This window comes from Mastomys coucha, unplaced genomic scaffold (assembly GCF_008632895.1).
Source record: "Mastomys coucha isolate ucsf_1 unplaced genomic scaffold, UCSF_Mcou_1 pScaffold16, whole genome shotgun sequence".
In the NCBI taxonomy this organism is placed as follows: domain Eukaryota; kingdom Metazoa; phylum Chordata; class Mammalia; order Rodentia; family Muridae; genus Mastomys; species Mastomys coucha.
In genome coordinates this window covers 44,466,747-44,490,887 of record NW_022196898.1, presented here as the reverse complement: position 1 = coordinate 44,490,887, position 24,141 = coordinate 44,466,747, and the positions used below count along the sequence as shown (strand labels likewise).

General features: G+C 41.2%; 1 protein-coding gene across 1 annotated transcript in view; it reads right to left on the bottom strand.

Moving 5' to 3' along the window:
• Positions 1-2,584: 2,584 nt before the first annotated feature.
• Positions 2,585-24,141, bottom strand: part of Rnf115 (ring finger protein 115) — a 66,993-nt gene continuing 45,436 nt past the window's right edge. The window contains exons 4-9 of the mRNA XM_031374913.1: positions 19,506-19,717; positions 10,071-10,142; positions 8,942-9,014; positions 7,991-8,084; positions 5,063-5,178; positions 2,585-3,884 (exon numbers count right to left, since the gene is read on the bottom strand). Of these exons, the coding sequence (XP_031230773.1) occupies positions 3,753-3,884; positions 5,063-5,178; positions 7,991-8,084; positions 8,942-9,014; positions 10,071-10,142; positions 19,506-19,717 (699 nt within the window). The 3' untranslated portion in view covers positions 2,585-3,752. The remainder of the gene's footprint in view (positions 3,885-5,062; positions 5,179-7,990; positions 8,085-8,941; positions 9,015-10,070; positions 10,143-19,505; positions 19,718-24,141) is intronic.

Here is a 24,141-nt window from a genome sequence, read left to right as displayed (position 1 = left end):
CGTGGTGGAGTGAACTGGGCAGGTAGACATGCATACTTACATCCTCTCTGCTCAACTAAGCATGTGACCGGCTGCTTCACGTTCCTGCCCTGACTGCCCTGTCCACACCATGACTGCAACCTGGAATGTACAAGGCAAATAAGCACTTCCTCTGTGAAGTTTATTTTTGCCATTACAGCAACAGCCATGAAACTAAGGTACTACTAGCCTTCTGACACGGGCACCATATCTAAACTGTTTCAAATTTAAGGGTAAAACATTATGCAAATAATCTTTTTGGTTTGTTTTTTGTTTTTGTTTTGTTTTGTTTTTCCAGACAGGGTTTCTCTGTGTAGGCCTGACTGTCCTGGAACTCACTCTGTAGACCAGGCTGGCCTCGAACTCATAGATCCACCTGCCTCTGCCTCCCAAGTGCTGGGATTAAAGGCATGAGCCACCACTGCCCTGCGAAAATAAGCTTTCAACCCCAGCTCACATTCTGGTGTTAGACCAAAGAATATAAAAATGTTTCTTCCATTCTCTCCTACAATGGGCAACATCTCTTACTTCCAGGTTAAACTGTGCCAAGGTAAAGAGGAAATTAAGCACATACTATATGCCATCCCACCGCAGTCTCTAAGCCAACCCAGACACTTATTTAAATTAAGTTTTGCTCACGTGGCATGAAAATCACGTCATGGATCATTATGTTCCCTCCTTGTGATGATCAAATTCATGTGGCCATTTGAATAGGTTGCAGGAGGCTCAGATACTCAAACATTATTCATAGGGTTTATGTGAAGGTGTTTTTAAATGAAATTAACATTTTCAGCTGGCTGAAGCACAGCATTATTACTCTGAAGCCCAAACAAATGAGGACGTGAATTGAACAAACAGGCTGTTCTCCCAAGTCAGGGGCTGCTTTAGCTCCTTTCACTCAAAGGTCTAAGTTGGGATTCCCGTCTTCCCTGACGGCTGGCTTGGAACTAAACCATCAGCTCCCCTTGGGGCTAGAACTACACTCAGTGTTCTCCTAGACTTCACACTAAAGATCCCGGAACTGCTTAGCCATCACCACTGCACAGGCCAATGTCTCATGACAGGTCTCTTTCTGTTTGTCTGAAGTATGCCAGTTCCTTAGCATAAACCAACCTGGAAGTCTGAGGTGCCTCCTACTACAGAACACTAAAATTTGAGTAGGTCAAGTCTGGGAAACAGCAAAACAGCCCTATGCCCTCTTAGAGACTGTAGAAAGTTAAAGTAACATGGTCTGTGTGTTACACTGCACATCAGAAAGGGAGTTCCCTGCCTATTACTTTGTTTCCATATTAAGTAAAATTAATTTCTACTTCTAGGGGCTGGCGAGGGTAAGAGTACTGACTGATCTTCGGAAGGTCCTGAGTTCAAATCCCAGCAACCACATGGTGGCTCACAACCATCTGTAATGATATCTGACGCCCTCTTCTGGTGTGTCTGAGGTGTGTCAGCTACGGTGTACTTATTTATAATAATAAATCTTTTTAAAAAAATTTCTACTTCTAGCTCTTAAATTGTAACTGAAAACACCAACCATCTTGAGATCTCTGAACACAGTGAAAAGATGGACTTTTCTGAGCTATCAAAATCGTTTTTGAAATAACTGATAATATTTTACTCAAAAACTACAACTTCAGTACAGCTTAATCCAGAAGAGTGATCAAATAATCGTAACAGAATTCTCCTTTACCCACATTCTCCTCCCAACCCAAAGCCATTGTGTATATTCAGACTATATTTCATAATCTAACCACAATAAACAGGTCACATCATCCGAGTAAATACCCCCTATGAAGACATAGCATGAGAGGATATAAGAACACATTTTTCACCGGGCGGTGGTGGCGCACGCCTTTAATCCCATCACTTGGGGGGCAGAGGCAGGCAGATTTCTGAGTTCGAGGCCAGCCTGGTCTACAGAGTGAGTTCCAGGGCAGCCAGGGCTACACAGAGAAACCCTGTCTCAAAAAAACAAAACAAACAAACAAAAGAACACATTTTTCATTTTCTTTATAACTATTTAAATTGCATGCATGCATGTGCACATGTACACATGAGCACACATTTTGGGAGCACTGAGGACTGAACTTAGGTCCTTAGAGATACTAAGCAAGTGCTCTACATTAAGCAATATCCCCAGCCTCTTTTTATTTATTTTTATTTTAAACTAGAGTCTCACTAAGTGATCTAGGCTGGCCTTGAACTCACTATAAAGCCCAGGCAAACCTTTAAATTGTGATCATCCTGTGTCAGCCTCCCAAATAGCTGGGATTATAGGACCCATGCCACAGGGTCCTTTCTTACTTCCCTTCCCAACTTCTTCATCCTCTAAAAAAGTACAAAAACATCTTTAACCCCGTACACTTACCCCCAAATCAGACTGTGAGTCATCAAAAACTGGGGAAGAACACATCATCAAATTATAGAGCTCTTGTTCTGACTATTCTGAACTATGAAACACTATTGTCACCCTGCAAATGGAACTACTGCACACCTCCAGGCCCTTTCTGGTGCACCAACATCTCATCTCTGTCTCCACTGTGTCCTTCTGAGACACTGAAGCTCAATGACATGCTCCACAATCTCCATTTATTCCATTTTAAACATATGTACAGAGTATGTGTATGAGCATTGTTAGAATTTAAAATGCGGTCTACCTTTCCCAAACTAAGTTGTTTTGGGCATGATTACATTGATCAGATTGATTCCAAGTATGCTAGAACTGAACAGAACAGGAAATGTTTCAGACATGAAAAATGGGCTTTACAAACTAAAACAAGACAACATACAATTTTAATTCCTAAATAACAATGAATTACCAAAACTGTGAACTGGTATAGAAGCAGTAATAAAATAATTCTATTTTTTATGAAGGAATTTATTTTTTTGAAGGAAATTATTTTATGAAGAAAATTATTGTAAGGTCCCTAGTATGAAAGACAATAAACAGTGAGTTGAGGGTCATTAAAAACATCTCAGTAGTAAAATCTCCCACATCTGTCTTTCCATGTCTATATGCTGCTCAATCTAATGTCACAGAAGAACCAAAATCAGATTTCTACCACCCCAAGACTAAGTAAGACGTGCCATGGGGATTTTTAGGGAAACTGTGCTTCCTGAACTAAAATAAGAAAATCAAAGTGTCATCATAGTGACGAGCCATTTTCCCTTCCCACTGTAATTTTCTTGATTTGCTCTCTGATGATCGAGACACAACAGCACAAGAGTCTCAGACCCCTGAATTAGTTTTACCTTGCTAATGGGGTCAAGAGTAGATACTTGTACTCTTGTACAGTTAAGGAAAAAAAGACTTATATCACAGGACCTCAGGGCTCTGGCTTCTCTGTATTTGCTGTGAAATCCACTAATGGTAGGATAGAGATTGGAGGAGGAGGTAGAGACATCCATTACAAGACAACATGACAGTAGAACCCTACCTAGACTTTAAGGAATTGATTCTAATCAGGCAGGAGAAAACTGACATAATTAAGTTTCACACTTATAAAACTATCACTCAATTCAGGAACAAGAGGCATTTGGTTGTCGATACAATTCCATCTGTAAGTCCTAACTTTAAATTTAAGAGAAGAGATACACTCATTTGCATTAATATTATGGGTTGGGGTTTCTTACATGATTCCTAAGTCCATCTACTATTTTGTTTAGTTTTGATACAATTTACAGCTATGATAGCAGGACTAACACAGGCAGCCCTGGCTCAGGTGTGCTCTTTAGTTTCAGAAAGTCCATCGGTCATGTAGCTGGCTGTCATTGCTAAATCTGTTGCTTGCAGAGGCCTCAGAGCTCTGGGTCTGCCGAGTGGAGTCCTCACCATTTAAGCTCTTCCTACATACTGGGCATGTGTCATGCTGAAACAAAATGATATCAATCCATGTGAACAGCATGACCCGAGAAGTTGGAATACCAAACACTTAAGAAACCCCAAAATCAAGCTGGGGAGACGGCTCAGTCAGTAAAATGTTTACAAATAAATGCAGAACCCATGTAAAATGCCATGACAGATGTTTGTAATCCTGTCACTAAGGAGGCAGACACACAGATCCCTGGGGTTTGTGGCCAGCCAGGCTAGTCTGATCTGTTTAGTTCCAAGTCAACCAACCCTGAGACACTATCTCAAGAATCAAAGTGAACAGTTCTTAAGGAACAACATCTAAGGTTGACCCCTGCCTCCATGTACACATATGCTTGTATACCCACATGCCACTTCGCTCCCAATTATGATTTAAGGAACCTGTCTATGAGCTGACAACTAGAAAAGTACCATACCACAATATTTCATGGATAGAATTTTTGGCAAAATGGTCAGAATTCTAAGCCAAGAAGTTAATAAAAGCTAATACATTAACAGCAAACAAAAGTAACTGCTAACAGTGACCTCAACTATGACAGAAAGGTAACTATTAACCATTTCTTCATAGAGTTTCATGAGACTAAGCAAACCTTTTCTTTAAAGGGGCAGAAAGGGGGTTGGGAGACGCTCAGCAGTAAAAGCATGCACCACTCTTGCAGAAGAATGAGTTCCGTTCCCAGCACCCATGGGTTCCAATGGCCTGTAACCAAAGTTCCAAGGAATACAATACCCACTTCTGGCCTTCAAGGGCACCTGTACATACCCATTCCAACCACACACAGAGATGTACGATTAGAAAATAAAAATTAAACCTTTGATGGACAGAGAGCAAGTGTTCTAGACTCCTTAGGCTATTCTACACCAAGTCTGTTATAACTTTCCAACTCTGCCCAGTCAGCTCAGGAACAGCCACAATTTGCTAACTGTGCTTCAGAAGCCACTGGAGTGAGTGCCACGGTGGGCTGTGTGCTGCAGCCCACTGTCCTGTGGTTAGAAGCACTACAGCAGGATAATAATTAAGCAAAACAATGTCAGTAGCAGTGGGGCTGGCCGGAAGGCCAAAATCTCATCTACTTGGCTCTCTGAACTGCAACTACATCTTTACTCTGAACCAGCCTCGCCCAGTCAAAGCTAACCCACCAGTTGTCCTATGGCGGGCTAAGCCACTGTACTCACCAGTTCTAACCATGGCACAATGCAGCTGCTGTGAAAGAAGTGGTTGCAGGGTAACTGCCGGACTTTCTCCTCAACTGTGTAATCTTCTTTGCATACTGGACATTCTAAACCCGTATCTGTTGGAGGAAGGTGTGCACTTTTAAAGTAACAAGCAAAAGGAAGAAAGGAAAACAACCAAGAGCCAGGCATGTGGTGCAGGCCTATAACCCCAGCATAGGGGAACAGAAGCACAGACGGTCAAGGCTAACCTGGGCTACAAAGTCTACCTCATAAACAAACAAAGAAGAACAAAACCAAACCAGATGTCTCTAACAACCCAAGAAATGAAGGTGTCCCCCCACCATACACACCAACGGGATGGGGGGAGAAAAGTTATAGCAGGAGAAAAGTTATAGCTAAGTGGTTGGCAGATGAGAAGTATGAATTGTATTCATAATGGAGACAGAAATGGTAATAGATATGCAAACAAATGGGGCCAATTTCAAAAGACCTGGTAGGAATCATAATAGGCCCAATCTTTAGTGTAATGAGTAAGAAAAATTAGCAGAGCTGGCCCAGTGAGGTGGCTTAGAGAATAAAAATGTTGCTACCAAGCCTGATGACCTAAGTTTAGTACCTGGGACCCATATAATGGAAAAAGAAAATCAACTTCCACAGTTACCTGACCTCCACACATGCACATGTGTATGTGGGTACATGTGCTCACATATACAAAATACACAAAATAAATGGAGTTTTTTTGTTTTTTGGGGTTGTTTGGTTGGTTTTGGTTTTGGTTTGGTTTGGTTTTTGTTTTTCAAGACAGGGTTTCTCTGTGTAGCCCTGGATGTCCTGGAACTCACTCTGTAGACCAGGCTGGCCTCGAACTCAGAAATCCACCTGTCTCTGCCTCCCAAGTGCTGGGATTAAAGGCGTGTACTACCACTGCATGGCATAAATGGAGTTTTTAAGTTGAAAAATAGGTAAGCAGAGCTGGAGAGATGGCTCAGTAGTTAAGAGCACTGATTATTCTTCCAGAGGTCCTGAGTTCAATTCTCAGCAAATATATGGTGGCTCACAACCATCTATAATGGGATCTGATGCTCTCTTCTGACATGCAAAAAAAGTACTCAAATACACTAAACAAATAAATAACTAAATCTAAAAAAAGTTGCCTAACCAAACAAAACAAACCACAAAAACAAAAAACAGGTAAGAAGAAACTTATTTGTCTATTAAACAAAACAGGGAAAGCATCTTCCCAAATGTGTGCAGCCTCTGTCATCCAGGTCCTGCCTAGAAAACACTGGCAACTGAGCACTCTTGGTGATGTCTACTCAGAGTCTTAACTACCTGTCTCCTGTCCTCCTCCTTACTTCCCAGGTCCTCTGAAGTTGTTAAAGACCATACCAGGAGATGGCACGTCAAAACTACAGAGGACAAATGCACTCAGGTCTCTAAATCAATCAACTGAAGCCTTTCTCCTCAGAGAAAATGGCTTCTGTAGTGAGAGCTCTAAGTGGCAAATTCTGAATTGTAGAAATCTGGTTAATAGTATAATGGCTGAGCTATGCTCCAGGCCCTGATGATGATCAAGGAGGAAGCATTTGGAGGAGAACTGCCCCTTAAGAGACTCTTCCTCTCTTTCCTTCCCACCCCTCATCCTAACTCCAGCTCTCACTCTCCTGTCACAGCTGCGACAACAGCCTTCCAGGCAGCATCCCAAGTCTAACTCTTTAACAATCCAAATACACACAAAACTTCACACCAGCTGATTCCCTCTAATACCAACCTCAAGACAATTCCACTCATTTCTATCTGGACTCTTAGCTAGCAACTCAGAATCAATAAATTCAGAAATAAAACTGTCACAGCATGTCTTCATCAGCCAGGGCCAGTTCATGATTTGTCATCACCCGATGGTGGCAGAGCTGCCTTTCTAAAGCTCTGAAACCTTAAAATCATCTTTAATGATCTTTTGCCTCCTTCATCTTATTATGTAATCAATAATAAAACTCTTTTCAAAATTGAATTTCTTTCTTCCTTCCTTCCTTTCTTTCTTTCTCTCTTTCTTTCTTTTTCTTTCCTTCTTTCTCTCTTTTCTTTAGCAGCTCACAATGTAGCTCTGGCTTTCCTAGAACTCACTATGTAGACCAGGCTGGCCTTGAACTCAGAGATCTTTCTGTTTCTACCTGAATAGTGCTAGGATTAAAGCTTCGTGCCTCCATGACAATCCAAAACTTCCGTCTAAATCTGTCTTTTCCTTCCTGTCAGCATTGCAACCATCACTAGAACCCCATCTGAACTCCAGCAACAGTCTCCCCAGTTCCTGCTTCTGCTCTCTCCTTTTCACTGCATCTAACATGTTTCCAGGAGAACTTTCCTAAAGATCTCTCACACCCTCACTCCTCCATCTGAGGACCCCCCTTTCAGAAAGGTGAGGTCACGGAAGAACACCAGCAGGACTGTGCTGTTTGAGTCAGATATAAACTGTCCTTTTATTAAATCTGGAATGGTCTCTGACTTGAGGAGCAGTGAGAGAGTCTGACCAGATAGGGAGGTGGGGAGTTTTTTTAGAAAACCTTCAAACTGCAAGACAAGTTTCAAGTTTAGGTGGTAAAAAGGTTTTCAAACCATGTCTCTATTTCCCTGACTGGCCCTTACATGTGAAATGAATCTGTAGTCTCATATCTGTCCTCTTCTCCTCCCTATGGGATCATGGGCCCAACACTATTTTCTACAGCTTTTTAAATCACTTGGTGAGTTTTGTTTCCAATAGTAATCAAGTATCTGTTTCTTGTGGGACCTAGAAAGTAAGCATGCTAACTAGGCCCTCCATAGCTGGTAGCCAGACAGAAATATTAGGGAACCATACCTTTAGAAGAAAAACGCAATGAATGTTCAGTCAGATGTCATACTAAGACAGAACAAATAAGAAAATCAACTTACTGACTTGCTCCTCAGTTACTGTCACTGTTGGGAGAGATGTGATCTTCTCCTTGTCAGCTGGAGGGGGACCTGTGTTTTCCAGCTGTCCTAGAAGCTACAAAAAGAAGAGGCAGCAATGCTCATTATCGCCATAACTGAGGAGAGCCTTTCCGGCTGAGAACAAACAGTACAGACACTAAAAATGCTGGCTGCTCTTAACTTCTGCAGGACTCCTTCCGGGTGCTGGAATACTCACAGCTGCTTTCCAATGTCAGAGTGACGCCAGTGTAAACCATGATTATAAGGAAGACTCGTAACTGAAAGGCCCACCCTTGGGCATTAAGTACATTTAAGATACCAAAAGAGTTGTGATGTCCTGGATAAAATTATAACTTACTAAAAACCAATAGTAAACTGGTTCAAATTTTTATTCAGTCAGAAGGCAGGCATGGGAGTATGGAAAACAGCAAAAGCCAAGAGATGGATATATTACTGTCTATGAGAAGACTTAGAAATAAACAACATGCTTTCTATTCTCAGCAGTCCACAGGGAAATGAAAACCAGTCAAGTTAAAATGAGCATAAACAAGTGGAAGCAATTATACAGCACAGGAAGCTCTCATCTGCTTCCTTCCCCTTCTTTGCTTGGTCTAGCAGAAACCCCTGCTTCAACATGGGAGACCCTATTCTTCCGTGAAGTATCTGTTCTTCAGGACTGAACAAGAGGGACAATCACAGTGAACTGCTTGTTACAGGATTTAAATATCTACTTCTTCCAGTAGTAAAGTCACTCTCTAGAAATCCTGGAATGCCTGGAAACCAGACTACGCCCATAGCCCATCCATCCACTTAGCTCACACTATCGGTGAGAGCAGAGAGAATGACATTTCAGAAAGCAGCAGAAGGAATGCAGGAGCCTGTGGAACCATGAGACACATCAGACAGACACCCGCTCAAAAGGTAGCTCCTCACCTGGGTTACAATGGCATCAAGCCCTGTCTGACCCCAAGCATAGTCCCCAGGGTTGGAGTGCAGCATCCCGCTCCTATACGTGAGATGAGACAGACAGGATTAGGTGGGATGACCAGGCTCTCTGTCGTATATACAGTGGATCTCGCAGTGGAGTCCTGCTCTCTCAGAGCTCTAAGTCACTAGTCCTCTACAATCTAGCAAGCAAAGTCTCTGTATTTGAAAAGTTAAGCAGATTATTTTATTCTCAACAATTTTTACCTAACTGGGACAAAATGTGATGCCCCCTAACTGCTACAGGACCCTGTGGCTTAAAAAAAAAAAAAAAAAACTTTGTGTTTTGGCTGGCCCAAATCTACAGCAGACTTCCCTCATTCAAAGAGGCGGCACGTGCCCTGCACAGTAAGGACTTTTGGTAGAAAAGCAGCCACAGCAGTTCCTGTGAATTGTGGCTCAAGCACTGACAAAGGGACTTGGCCAGACTTCTTTCCTGGTGGTGTTGGTGCAGTGCCTTGGGTGACAGGCATAGGCTCTAGCTAGACCACAGCTAAAGTAACCAGAGGCTATAAAGTGGAGCAAACGTGGGGAGGGACTGGACAGAGAGCCCTTCTGCAGCATGTTAGAAATCACAAATAACTGCAGGAAAGGCAGCTCTAGGAAGACAACGTCGGCAAGCCCTACCACACCTAAGTGTCACTGATACTGAACTAAGTGTGTCTTTGTTCGTTTTGAGAAACTTTCTTACTTTAAGAAATGAAGGTAAAATGATATGTTGTTCTCAACTTCAGGAATTCCTCCTGTGTGGCCCATAAGGAAAACTGGAGAAACGGATCCAAAGCCTGGCAGGGACCATCTCACTCCACACCCAATATAACTCAGATCAAGACAGAAAACAACCAGGCATGTCGAGCTATATCTTAGGGGAACAGGCCAGTTGTCCTGAACATCAACAAGGAAAAGTGAGCTCTGACTGAGTTTGGGTTTGGTTAAAAAAAAAAAAAAAGTAATCCAATATCCTCAGCATATCCACATACTCACCTATGCAGGTTTTCTCTCTCTATGGTACAGAAATGCTAGCACCTAAAATGGTACTACTCAAGCAATGTGATATAGATAAAGAATGGTCACTTACCAAGAAAAAGGGTGTGGGGATCCAGGAATGGCAGAATTTGCAAAGAATCCTGCAAAGATCTGTTGTATTATTCTGTTAAAAGAGAGGAAAACTGAGATAAAACAGCGCAGAGAAGTATTCTACGACAATCATGGCTGACTAGTCAACAATCAACACTCTAAACCCCAACAGTTTCCACTGCTTGTTATAAAAAAGACACCAACAGAAGTCAGTCCACTACCTGCGGCATATGTGTTCATTATTGCTCTTTGTGAGTTCTGCCATTTTTAGACTAACACAATTCTTTTAATTAGGATAGGAAATGACCTGATGTTATGATGTGGTTTTCAAAATATTTCCTTGATCTTTGACACCAGGGTGAGAAAGGGTCCAAAGGATGCTGCCTCAGTGGAATTCTGGACCCATTTCCTCTTTTAAAGGGGCATTAAGCTAATCAATATAACTTTGACTATGCTGATTATCAGCCAATATCAGACTACAGGACAAATACGTCTACAAACTATTCAATACTTCTCTCCCTTCAAACTTGGTTGGACTTAGTAATTGATTAACCTCTTCAAGATAAGATATGACAGAAGGGACTGTGGCTTGCAAGATTAGAATACCAAAAGTTATCCTGATTTCTTTCCTTCTACCTCTATCTATATTCGATCACCTACTCTAAAAGTGCTGCCAAGTCATGGGGACAGGGAAAACTCTACAAAGAGAAACATATCACCAAACTAAGGCCTCCTGCTAATTCTCAAGTGAAAGAGCCATCTTGGAAGCAGATCTTCCATGTCCAGTTCAAGTATTCAAATGACTACCCTCGTAGTAGGTATGCTAACTATCATCTAACTGGAACCCTTTGCCAGAACTGCCTAGCTAAGCTGTTCCTCAATGCCAGAGCTGCAGAACGAATGAGACAGTAATTGTCAGCTGAAGTAACTCACACAAGCCCCTCCTGCTTACCAGGCGCACAAAGAGTCAATGACCACACTGGTGAACTGACAAGCAGGCAGACAGTGAGAAAGCAGCCTCTTCCCCTAAGTTCTGCAGCCAGCCTGTTACAAATGCAGAGTCTGCCAGTCACCTCCTTAACAGGGGCTCATTCTTCATTCTATGTTCCTTACCCTCTACACATTAGAAGTAGGCTGAGTTTTATCAAAAGTACGAAAGAGAGACTGCTGGTCTCAGTAAGTTTTTGTTCAGAAATTACCCTCAGCCAATATACACACTATTTAGACTGACTTTTGTGCTATAGTTCTTGAGGTTACATAATTTCTTATTAAAGGTAAAAGTTAAAAGTTTGTGAGGAAGGTAGATGTATTTGCACTTTCAACAACTCTACAGAAAAGCAAAATGAACCCACAAATGTAGAGGGTAGTCCCACACTGAGTCCCAGGAGACTCCTCACACAGTTCTATGTTGTGCCCGGCTCATTCTCCAAGGGCTGTTCTCTGAGTTCTGTTTTCCCTTTTTCTTTTCTTTCTGTTGTTTTTTGGTTTGGTTTGGTTTTTCCTTGAAGCAAGATCTCACTGTGTAGCACTGGCTGGACTGATACTTGCTATGGAATACAGGAGGCTTCAGACTCATAGCAATTCCCTTGCTTTAGCTTCTTAAGTGCTGGAAACACAGGTATAGGTTACCATGCCAAGAAATTCTATTTTCTATCTTGACTTCTTCTTACATCCAACTTTCTAAATTAAAATACCACAAACAGGCACTAACTTCCATATTTCATTTCCAGCCAAATGTGCTGTCTGCTCACTACCTGCACTTGATATATCCACTTGAATGTGTATAAACACTTCAAACTCACTATGTCCCAAATTAATCACCAATTTTTTCTTCCAAACTGTTCTTCTTAAGTGCTCCATGTTACAGTGTCCCCACATTTCTAGTCGCTCAGGCCAGCAACCTTACTGTCCTCCTTTTCTCTGTTTCTGTTACATGCTGTAGCCCACACACAACGTTAAACTCAAGCAAGTCTTTATTATTCTCATCTCAGTCACTGGAATTTCTGGCTTAGGTTAAGGCAGTGGCTTCTTAGATGGCTCTCCAACTCTTCCCCTGCCCTCAGTGCTCTACTCTGCTCTCCACATAGTGGATAGACATAAGTTAAACCTAAGGGTTCACTGGAGTAAAAGCCCTTAGATTCTTTCTATGTTTGAATACCTACCTTGCCAGCCACACTCCAGAAACTTCCCTGAGACTTCATCTCCTAATATTCTCCATTAATTCTCCTCCACATTGGTGTATCTCCTTGGGGGGGGGGGGATGTTCTAGCTCCCTTCACTTCCTTTGTCTGTTCACATACTTAACCTTTTCAATAAGGCCTTTGCTGAGTCCTTCTGGAACCTTTACGTCTCCCACATCCCTTCTCTCCATCCCCAGCATGCTACCTCACACTCAGTACTGCTCAACACTCAACATTTTGCTTACTATTCCTCTTTAGTACTTAAAATCCACAAAAAGATACTTTTTCATACTGTGCTCATTATTGTGTACAAAACATCTAAAAAAGCCATTGGTACAGAGGAAAAGCAATGTTTGTTGGAATCATTAAGAGAACCTCTAGATAGGGCCAAAATGGATGTATATGAAGAGATACATTTATATAAAATAATAAAACATGTATATGATTGAGCCTATTTCAACTACATACACTATGTCTATGTCTATTTAACTTTTTTGTTTGTTTGTTTTTCGAGACAGGGTTTCTCTGTGTAGCCCTGGCTGTCCTGGAACTCACTCTGTAGACCAGGATGGCCTCGAACTCAGAAATCCTCCTGCCTCTCAAGTGCTGGGATTAAAAGCATGTGCCACCACTGCCCAGCATGTTTATTTAAAAATTTGTAAGATTACATATCAAAGTGTAACTGCAGCTACCTCTCTGTAATGCTGTCAGTCCCAGATGAACTCAGAGATCTCCTTGCCTTAGCCTCCTGGGATTCATAGCCACTATGCCTCAAGATCTCCATGCCAAGATCCAGGTAAGAAACTTGTATCGCCCAGCCTCAAGATCAGGATCACAAGGGAGCCTTCCAATTCTGGATTGTAGTGCATTACAAATAATAGTCAAGTTGACAACCAGGAAGAGCCACTACAATCTACCCCTTGTCAACTTGACACGAATAATATCTCATGTCCACATGAAACAATAACAATATGCCTAACATGGTATAACTATTTCACGTACAATCATGAATGCATTTGTAAATTTACAATGGGGTAATGTCTCTCAGGAACGTTCTTTTAGTATCTCAACTTATATACCAATTGATGTTAAAGAAATTGGAAGAATAACTATACAAATGTGTTCTTAACAAAATAAAACAAAACTACATCTGGTACAGCAGCTCCAATCGGAGTTACTACCCGATTTAGTTTTCCATAGTCAACTGTCATTCTCCATGATCCATCTTCTGCACTGGCCAGATAGGAGAGTTAAAGGGAGATGTGATGGGAACCACCACTCCTGCATCTTTCAAGTCCTTGATGGTAGCAAGAATTTCTGCAATTCCTCCAGGAATACAATACTATTTTGATTCACTATTTTCTTTGGCAGAAGCATCTCCAAAGGCTTCCATTTAGCCTTTCCAACCAAAATAGCCCTCACTCCACAGGTCAGGGAACCAATGTGAGAATTCTGCCAATTTCTAAGTATATCTATCACAATTATTCATTCTGAAACTTGGGAAATGACCACAGGATGTATTCAGGGACCTACTGTAAGTCGGACATCAGTCAAAATTCCATTAATCACCTGTCCTCCATAAGCCCCTACTTTAACTGGAGGGCCACAATGTTTCTTGGGATCTCCTGGGGTCAGCATCAATTCAGAACCAATATCCAATAGACCCCAGAAAGTTTGATTATTTCCTTTCTTACATTGTACGGTTAGTTACCCTTGTAAAAGGCTGTAAGTCCCTCTGGGAAAGAACTGGAGAAAGACTAACAGCAAAACTTTTAGGTGTCTTATCAAGATCCTTCCTCAGGGGCACCTGGCCACCCCTTCATTCAAGGAGTTCTGGGTCTGCAAACTGGCTCAAGTCTGGAAATTGATTGACTGGCCAAGACTGCCTTTTGCCATGATTCAATGTAGCCTTTCTTTCACTTGTCTGAGAATTTTTTGCTTATACAGATCAAACAGATATGAGTAGGTGTCCTATTTCATGCCTGGAAACACCACGACTGATTATTAGCCAGTACCATAGCACCAAAGATCCAAACAAGTCATGCCATTATAAATTTTACCCCTCCTGTGCTGACCATTATGGACTATGTCATTATAAACATTGTTTTGTCTATGCTGTCCATTATAATAACTACAATCACCTTGTCTCTGGTGATTCAATGCTGCTACCTGGCCCTTGTTACCTCGGGGTCCAATTAAGCCCACTGCATTTAATCTAATTGAGCAGCAGCATCTCCAACCCTAAGGTCTGGCACAAGGAAAAGGGCAAAAACAAAACTCTCCAAATGTGCTGGTGCCCCTCTCACCAGTTTAGGTCTTATAGGATTCGTAAAGGGCCTATCTTCTGGGGCTTCCCATTGTGGAGGATTAGGTTTTATACAACATATCCACTCTAGCATTGCAATTTTCCTGAGCCTTAAAATTCCTTCATCAGCACTAAGCCAAGGGATATCAGGCATCTATCTCCAACTCCCTTTTCAGTAGGCCATCTTTTGATAAACGCTTCAGCCAACCATTCAAACAAACTTCTGACACCCTTTTTAACTGTGCAAGCTTCCATATTAAACCTAGAATCTCCACCCAGAGGGTCCATGTCAATAAACTCAGCCTGATCTAGTTTTATGTTACTTCCACCATTATACCACACCCTTAAAATCCATTTCTACATATATTCCCCAGACTTCTGTTTGAATGAATTAGCAAACTCATTAAGCTCCTCAGTAATGTAGCTCATTTCCTCATGGGCTACACTTTCTACCTCCCCTCTAGGGGCCTGTTTTGCCTTGAGTCTGGTTATAGGTATAGAAGAAACTATTGGAGGGCCTTGAGGAAAATCAGTATTGTCTTGCCTGACATTTTCTTCAGAGAAAATCACTGCTGGTTTATCAGACTTTGGAATAGCCACTACACTGTCTTTTAATCCATTTAAAAAGAAAACACTAATATTTTTAAAATAAGGGGGAAGGTTAACAACCAATGTCAATTCTCAAAACCTAAGTTGGAGCCCAGCAATGGTGGCACGTGCCTTTAATCCCAGCACTGGGAGGCAGAGGCAGGTAGATTTCTGAGTTCGAGGACATCCTGGTCTACAGAGTGAGTTCCAGGACAGCCAGAGCTAAACAGAGAAACTCTGTCTCAAAAAACCAAAAACCTAAGTTGTGATTGGTATCAAAAAGCTATGGCGCTAAAATTTAGGGATGACTTCTTAAAAACTACCATCTAAGAAGGTAGAAAGCCTTCTTAGATGCAGGCTAACAATCAAAGGCCTTTCTGGGTGCAGATGTACCTTAGTTAATGAGGTGCTTGCCTTGCTTGCACAAAGCCCCAGCCTGGCTCAATTCCCAACACTTCACAAATGGGGCATGGTGGTGCAAGCCTGTAATCCTCATATTCAGGAAGTGGATGTAGGAGGATCAAAAATTCAAGGCCAGGCTATTATTTTATATATATACACACATATATATATATATATACACAGAGAGAGAGAGAGAGAGAGAGAGAGAGAGAGAGAGAGAGAGAGGGAGAGAGAACACAAGTTCTGAATTAGCTGAGACTATGAGATATGTCTTTGAGAACAGGGGTGGAGAGGGTATTAAAATAAAGATAGGTTTTAATGTGCTATGTGCAAACCATGTACCTCTATTATTTGTCAAAAGTTAATTAAACAGAACTAACAGATACAAATATTTTACCATTCTAAAGACTTGAAGGTGAAACATTAATAATCTGAATGAAATTCCTTCTAAAGAGGGGTGGCGCACGCCTTTAATCCCTGCACTTGGGAGGCAGAGGAAGGCAGACTTCTAAGTTCGAGGTCAGCCTGGTCTACAGCGTAAGTTCCAGGTTCCAGAAACCCTATCTCGAAAAAACAAAACAAAACAAAAAACGAAATTCCTTCTAAAGACCATTCGGTTTCCATCAACTCTACACAAACCAAACAATCCTCTGTTCATTTGTATTTCTTGGTATTTGAGAAATCCAAAGGTGGTATTAGGTAGCTATTAAGACACGATACCCCCAGATATCAACTGACACGTGGATCTTCTGGCACAAGTCAGCTTCATATGAAGGTGAAGTGAGCTAGTATGTTCTGGCTGTGATTACTCACAAATGAGATATAATTTAAACACCTACCTATAGATTTTGAGCATTCAATAAATAATTGTAGAATAAATGAATAATGTGAGTTTACTTTTATGTTAGCAAAAGTGTTCTATGTCAGCGAATAGCCACAGGAAATGCATATTTCAGAGGAACTCCTCATTAGAACACTCTGATAACCTCACAAAGACTAATCTTCAACAGCTACTTTCTTTTTTTTTTAAAGATTTATTTATTTATTATATGTAATTACACTGTAGCTGTCTTCAGACTCTTCAGAAAAGGGTGCCAGATCTCATTATGGGTGGTTGTGAGCCACCATGTGGTTGCTGGGATTTGAACTCAGGACCTTCAGAAGAGCAGTCAATGCTCTTAACCACTGAGCCATCTCTCCAGCTCCCAATAGCAACTTTCTTAAATAAAAGTACTATCCAGCCGGGCGTGGTGGCTCATGCCTTTAATCCCAGCACTTGGGAGGCAGAGGCAGGCGGATTTCTGAGTTCGAGGCCAGCTTGGTCTACAGAGTGAGTTCCAGGACAGCCGGGGCTACACAGAGAAACCCTGTCTCGAAAAACCAAAAAAAAATAAAAAAAAAAAAAATAAAAAAAAAATAAAAAAAAAAATAAAAGTACTATCTATTGAAATAGGTGAGCAGGATCTTAAGATGTTGGCTATGTTAAGTAAGTGCATCTGAGGGCCTGACAAGCAGATTTTAAAAAGTTACACTGCTATTCAAATAAACAGAAGTTGTTATGAGGTAGAAGCCACAGTAAAAATAAACAATAAATTAATTTAATATAACCTATAAGAGAAAATTGAAATGTACTTTCAAAACAAGTAACACAACTACTAGGAAGACTGCTTTGTGGGTAGAGAAATATGTCCCAACAATATTCTGTGTTCCATTTACACTTCCATGAAGACAAAAGATGCTAGACTGAAAGTTCAAGTCCTACTTCTTAACATGCTGGCATATCTTTAAAACACTGTAATCTCACCAAATGCAAATGCTTTTATTGTTCTTATTATCTTGGTCCAATAAAATCATTTTGACCGGGTCTCTAGGTGATGCTACTGATCACCACTTGGCTAGACTGCTCTAGGGATCCTGTCTACATCCCCTTCCCTCAAGGCTACAGACACTTGTGACCACACTCGCTTTCACATGGGTGCTCAGGATCCACACTCAGGTCCTCATGCTTTTCAGGAAGGTACTTTGCCAACCAAGCTGCCTTAGCAGTGCCCCATTTGTAGGTAATTGCTTTGTTTTGAGATAGTATTCCATTATGGAGCCTTCACTGCCTTAGAATTTAAAATGTAGACTAGACTGACCTTAACCCAACAGCAAACCTTGTCTCTGCCACCCAGGTACTGGAGTCAAGTACATCGGATCACCACACTCAACTGTGACTTCTTTTCATTTTAAATGGAATACCGCTAAAAACAGTTTTGTTGCCTATCATTGTGTTACTTAGTTGAATTCTTTAATCTATCATACTTTATTTTATTCTGTTGAATTTTCCAGATAAGTACCCACAGTATCTACAAAGGTGGACTGTGTTTTTTTGTGCTTACGCCTATTTTTATTTTAAATCAAATGTGGTTTTTTTATGTGTATGAGTATTTTGGCTACATGTATGTCTGTGTATGCAGTGCAAAAACCAGGAGAGGGCAACAGATCCTCTGGACCTGGAGTTACAACTGAGCCATCTTGTGGGCACTGGAAATTGAACCTGAACCACTAGAGGAGCAGCCAGTGCTCTTAACTTCTGAGCCACCATCTCTGCAGCCTTGCACTGACTCTTAGTTTTCAAAAGAGTGAGTTCTCCACTCTCCTGATTTTAGTGATTTAGTGACTTAGTCATCTTGGTTTTTGTTTTTCATTTTTTTTATTGGATATTTTCTTTATTTACATTTCAAATGTTATCCCCTTTCCCAGATTCCCTCCCTCCCAGAAACACCCCATCACATCCTCCCTCCCCCTGCTTCTATGAGGGTGTTCCTCCACCCACCCACCCATCCACTCCCACCTCCCCGCCCTAGATTCCCCTACACTGGAGCATCTATTGAGCCTTCATTGGACCAAGGACCTCTCCTCCCACTGATGCATGACAAGGCATCCTCTGCTATGTATGCAGCTGGAGCCATGTATACTCTTTTGTTGATGGCTTAGTCCCTGGGAGTTCTGGGGGATCTTGGTTGGTTGATATTGTTGTTCTTCTTATGGGGTTGCAAACCCCTTCAACTCCTTCAGTCCTTTTTCTAAACTCCTCTATTGGGGACCCCGTGCTCAGTCCAATGGTTAGCTGTAACCATCTGCCTCTGTATTTGTCAGGCTCTGGCAGGGCCTCTCAGGAGACAGCAATATCAGGCTCCTGTCAGCATGCACTTCTTGGCATCCACAATAGTGTCTGGTTTAGTGTTTGGTGTCTTTTTAAAGCAGTTATGCTTTTTGGTTTCCAAAATCATTAATCTTGAGCATCAATTTTACAGGATCTAGAATCACCATGGAAACAAATCTCTGGGTTTGGGATTTTCTAGAATAGGGTCATTTAGTTGAGGTAGAAGACCCATGGTTGCCTTGGGTGGCACACTCCATGGGATGATGGCATGAGCTGACTAAACAGGAAAAAGAACTGAGCAGCAACACTCATCTCTGCGTCTCACCATGATGCACTGTCCCGTGAACTGGGAGCTAAAGTAAACCTTTTTCCCCTTAATTGCTTTTGCCAAATATTTTGTCCCAGAAATATATAAAATAACAAACAGTTACTTATAATACAGTGTAATATATAGACTATTTTTTTTAAAAGATTTATCTATTTCATGTAGGTGAGTACACTTCTTGAGACATACCAGAAGAAGGCATTACAGATGATTGTAAGCCACCATGTGGTTGCTGGGAATTGAACTCAGGACCTCTGGAAGAGCAGCTGGTGCTCTTAACCGCTCACTGAGCCATCTCTCCAGCCCACCACTCTCTATTTTATCACCAATCTTTAAATGATAATTCTTGAATATGGCATTCAATTTAGCTTCATTTTCATCCTTGTTTATATTTCTGTCTTGTCCACAAAAGTCTGAGGACTTTATAAAGATTATATTGTGCCAGTAACAATCTAAACAGCCCTTAAGAACTCAAAACAACAACTCACCCTTCGATAGCTGGCGATCTGTCGGGACGAGTACTTCCCCGAGACCTGTATCTTCTTGTCATTGGCAACCTTGGAGGCCGACTTGGTCCCCAAAAGTCAGTGTGAGTTTGGTGACCTCTCTCATTGGCTCTGTTATCTTGGTCCAGTGGATTGCTACTTAGAAATGGTCTAAAATCTTGTAAAAACATTGTATGATCCAGATGGTCCCAAAGCTAGTAAAAAAAAAAAACAAAAGGCAAAAAAAGCACATTATCCTAGAATGTGGGAGACTTAATCTCTTGTACTGGTTAATTATAAACAAATTAAAGAAACTTAAAACTTAAAACAATTTTCTACATATATAAGAAAACAAATGCCTAGCTCCTTTCCTTTACAGTTATCTAATATCCATATTCACATGCCTTTGCAGTCTCCCCTCCAGAAATATACTATGAGCTAAAGGCTAGCACAGACGTCCATCCCAAGCATAACTAACAGTACAAATCAGTGTTATACTTTGTTTTGTCACAGGTGGCATCTGCATGCCCAACAAAACAAATATATTTCTCTACTCATAAAGAACCCTTCATCATTATGAAGTAGAAATAGATTTCTTGACTTCACACTGGCATCAAAGACAGGATGGGTCAAAACTATGCCAAAGCAGTGCCGCTATGTCTGATAAGAGCCTCTGTGGTACACATTTTCATTGTTAATACGGGAGGGAGAGTGACAGGGTTTAGGAGAATCAGTAAGCAAAGTGGAAAAGGAAAAGTAAATTAACTTTTTAAAAAGATTCCTTTTTTGAACTATGTGTGTCTCTGTGAGTAGGTTTACACATATGAATGCAGTGTTCAAAGAAGTCAGAAGAGGGCGTAGGATTCCCTGGAGCTAAGGTTACAGGTTGTTCTGAGCCATAGAACTCGCCCCACACCCATCCTCTGCAAGAGCATCTAGTGCTCCTAACCGCTGAGTCATCCCCCAGTCCAAAATAAGTTTATTCAAAAAGAGACTCTTCTGCTTCAGAAGAGTTTGTTTTGTTTTGTTTTTCTTTTTTTTTTTTTTTTTTTCCAAGACAGGGTTTCTCTGTATAGCTCTGGCTATAGCTCTGGCTGTCCTGGAACTCACTTTGTAGACCAGGCTGGCCTCAAATTCAGAAATTCACCTGCCTCTGCCTCCCAAGTACTGGGATTAAAGGTGTGTGCCACCACTCCTCGGCTGAGTTTTTGGGGTTTTTTTGTTTTTTGTTTTTTTTAAAGATTTATTTATTTATTATATGTAAGAACACTGTAGCTGTCTTCGGACACACCAGAAGAGGGCATCAGAACCCATTACAGATGGTTGTGAGCCACCATGTGGTTGCTGGGATTTGAACTCTGGATCTCTGGAAGAGCAGCTAGTGCTCTTAACCACTGAGCCATCTCTCCAGCCCCGCTTCAGAAGAGTTTTATTTTCAAGTAGAAAGATGCAGATCAAACCCAAGCAGCGCCCTACCATAGGAAGGTGAGAAGCTCAGAAGCCCCACACAGCCCATTTGGAGGCTTACTGAGGGAAGCCGAGCAACCAGCTGTTTCTGTGCTTCCTATTTTGTGATGAAATGAACAGTCTCCGCCACGTACTCCTACTACCTTGGGGTTCTGAGGATCCATACTCTGGTACTCATACTTGCTCAGTGAGTGCTGTGACCACTGAGCCATCTCCCAGCCAGGTAAACTATACTCTTTAGATTTTTGTCAACTGTTATCACAGCTAAGACAATGGACAATTCAAAGCACCTTCCGCACCAGCTTGAGGAACTTTGCTACTTGTTTGGAAATGCAAAGTGGTACCAACTAATAGTAACAGTGTTTTTTTTCTAGCCTACTTTCATCCCTAGATGACAGTGTGCCCTAGCCATAGAACATAGAATAAAAGAGTACATCTCAGAACTCCATTCCAAACCAACATGAAGGATAAGAATAGCTCCAGGTCATCTGTCTCAGAGCAGACTTACACAAGTATAAGGGAAAAAAACTCATTAACAGAACTGGGTCTTCAGGACACAACTTACATAAATATAAACTAACTGAATGACTACAGAGTTTTAGTAAAACATTTGAAAGACTTACAGTTTGACAAATTTGGTCTTGAAAAACAACAACAAAATAAGTTATTCTGAATAGAAGTAAAAAGACAAAGCTTCCAGTGTCATTATAAACAAGACAGAGCTGGGGCAGCTGAGCACACGTTCCACGGTGAGGACTGGGGCCTGGATGTCAGCACCCATGTAACAAGCTGAAGGTTCCAGCAAGCATATGTCTCCAGCAGAAGGGCGGAGGGTTACTAGGTCTTGCTGGCATCGAGCTAGCCAAGAAAACTCTGGCTCAATAGAAGAAACAGAGTGTGATAAGGGTGACATCTAAGGGCCTCTTTTGGCCTCCACACATACACACACCAGCACACTCATGTGTACTTCCACTCACACAGAGATGCACAAATGTAAATCAACAAACCTTTTAAAGTATAAATAAAAATAAACAACAGGATAGATGATGTCTTCCACTTGACAGAACCTGCTCTGAGCCAACTGCAATCACATCCTCCACATACTTAAAATGTTAAGGTGTGCTCCTCAGAGCTAAACAGTTAATTATATGACACAGAATCTCTATAAAAATATGAGACTATAAATTTTATCACAAAGAAACATGTACAAATATATTAATAGCAGTACTACTCCTAAGAGCCCAGTGTAAATGTCCAGTGTCTATCGGCTAACAAAGAGACACACAGTAAGTCACGGGGAGCTAGGCCTTAGCTAGTAGACGTCCTGCCTGCATACTGAAAGCTGAGGGATCGATTCCCAGAACCAAAAGGAAAAGAATGAATGTCTGCATAATGTATTGTGCAGCCGCATAATGAAAGTAGTAACACATGCTATAACATGGGGAAACTTGAAAACATTATGCTAAGTAGAAAAAAATTCAGTCATAAAAGGTCACACTTTATACATATATTTATAGCTACTGTCCTACAATAGAGACAGAAAGTGGATTGGTGGTTGATTAGTGTGGGCAAATTGTGGAGAAATAAGAAATAAATGGTTAAAAGATTGGGGGCTAATGGAAGAGTTCTGGGGAGTAGAGACTCTACTACACTGTCTCAGAAAACAAGGAAGAGGAGGAGGAAAAGATAAAGGAGGAAGATGAGAGGAGGGGATGAAGGGGAGAAAGGGGAAGGAGTAGAAAAGGAGGAAGAGGAGGAGGAAGAGGAGAAGCAGCAGCAGCAATAACAGCAGCAGCTCATACACCATGACCAAGCTGACTTCATTACAGGGATGCTATGACAGTTCAACATATACAAACCAATAAATGTAGTGAAGCATGTAAACAGCCCTAAGGACAGAAATCACATATGCTTACCTTGATAGATATAAAAAAATCATTTTAGAACTACAGTATCCCTGCATGATAAAAAGCTTTGAGGGTATTAGAAGAAACCTCAACATACTAAAGAATATATATGACAAACCTAAGTCCAATATTAGACTAGCTAAGGAAGAAACTGAAATCAGGATGTCCAGTCTCTGCTCTTACTCAATAGTGCTTAATTCTTAGCAAGAGCAGTAATGAAAGAAGTAAATGGATGAAAACAGAGAATGAACAGGCAAAGCTAATCATAATTGCAGATAATATGATCCTATACTTAAAAGACTTAAAAGTTCCATCAGAACACTCTTTGAACTAATAAACATTTCTGCAAAGTAGCAGGATCCAAAACTAGCATTCAAAAATCAGTACTAAGGCCAGCAAGGGGGCTCAGTGTGTAAATGAGCTTGCCAACAAGCTAATGACCTGAGGTTAATTCTCAGGACATACATGATAGCAGGAGAGAACCAACTCCTGTAAGTTGTCCTCTGATTTCTACACATGTAACACTGCTGTGCGCATAAACACATACACAAACACAAATGTACAAGAATATACATTTATTTATGTAAAGTAAATGTAAAAAAAGTTTTAGTTTAAAAATTCAGTAAAGTACTAAAGAGATGTCAAAGCCAGTTAGGGCTTCCCCTGCCTGTATTCAATCCCTAGAATCCATGTAAAAAGCTACAGTGACTTATGCTTGTAACCTAGGCACTGGAATAGCAGAGACAGGAGGAGCCCTGGGGTTTGTGAACTAGCTAGTCTAGCAGAATCTGGCAAGCTATTCAACAATGGACCCTGTCTGAGAAACTGGTGAAGAACAGTACCTACATAAAATCCTGTATGGCCACATGCATCTATAACCCCAGTACTGTTGGGACTGGGACAGGAGGATCACTGGGGCTTGCTGGTACAGCTACCACCAAATAGTATTTGACAAAGATGTCAAAAACATTAGGGGGCTTTAGAGATGGCTTGACAGGTAAAAGCACTTGTTCTTGCAGGGGACCTGGTGGCTCACAACAATTTGTAAATCCAGTCCCAGGGTATGTAATGCCCTCTTCTGACCTCAACAGGCACCAGGCATGCACATGGTACACATACCTACATGCAGGCAAAACATTCATACACTTAAATAATAAAATAAGTAAATCTAAAAAAATACATTAAAAATTTTCAGCATCTTTTTATTAGATATTTTCTTTATTTACATGTAAATTTCTCCATTCCCAGTTTCCCCTCCAAAAAAC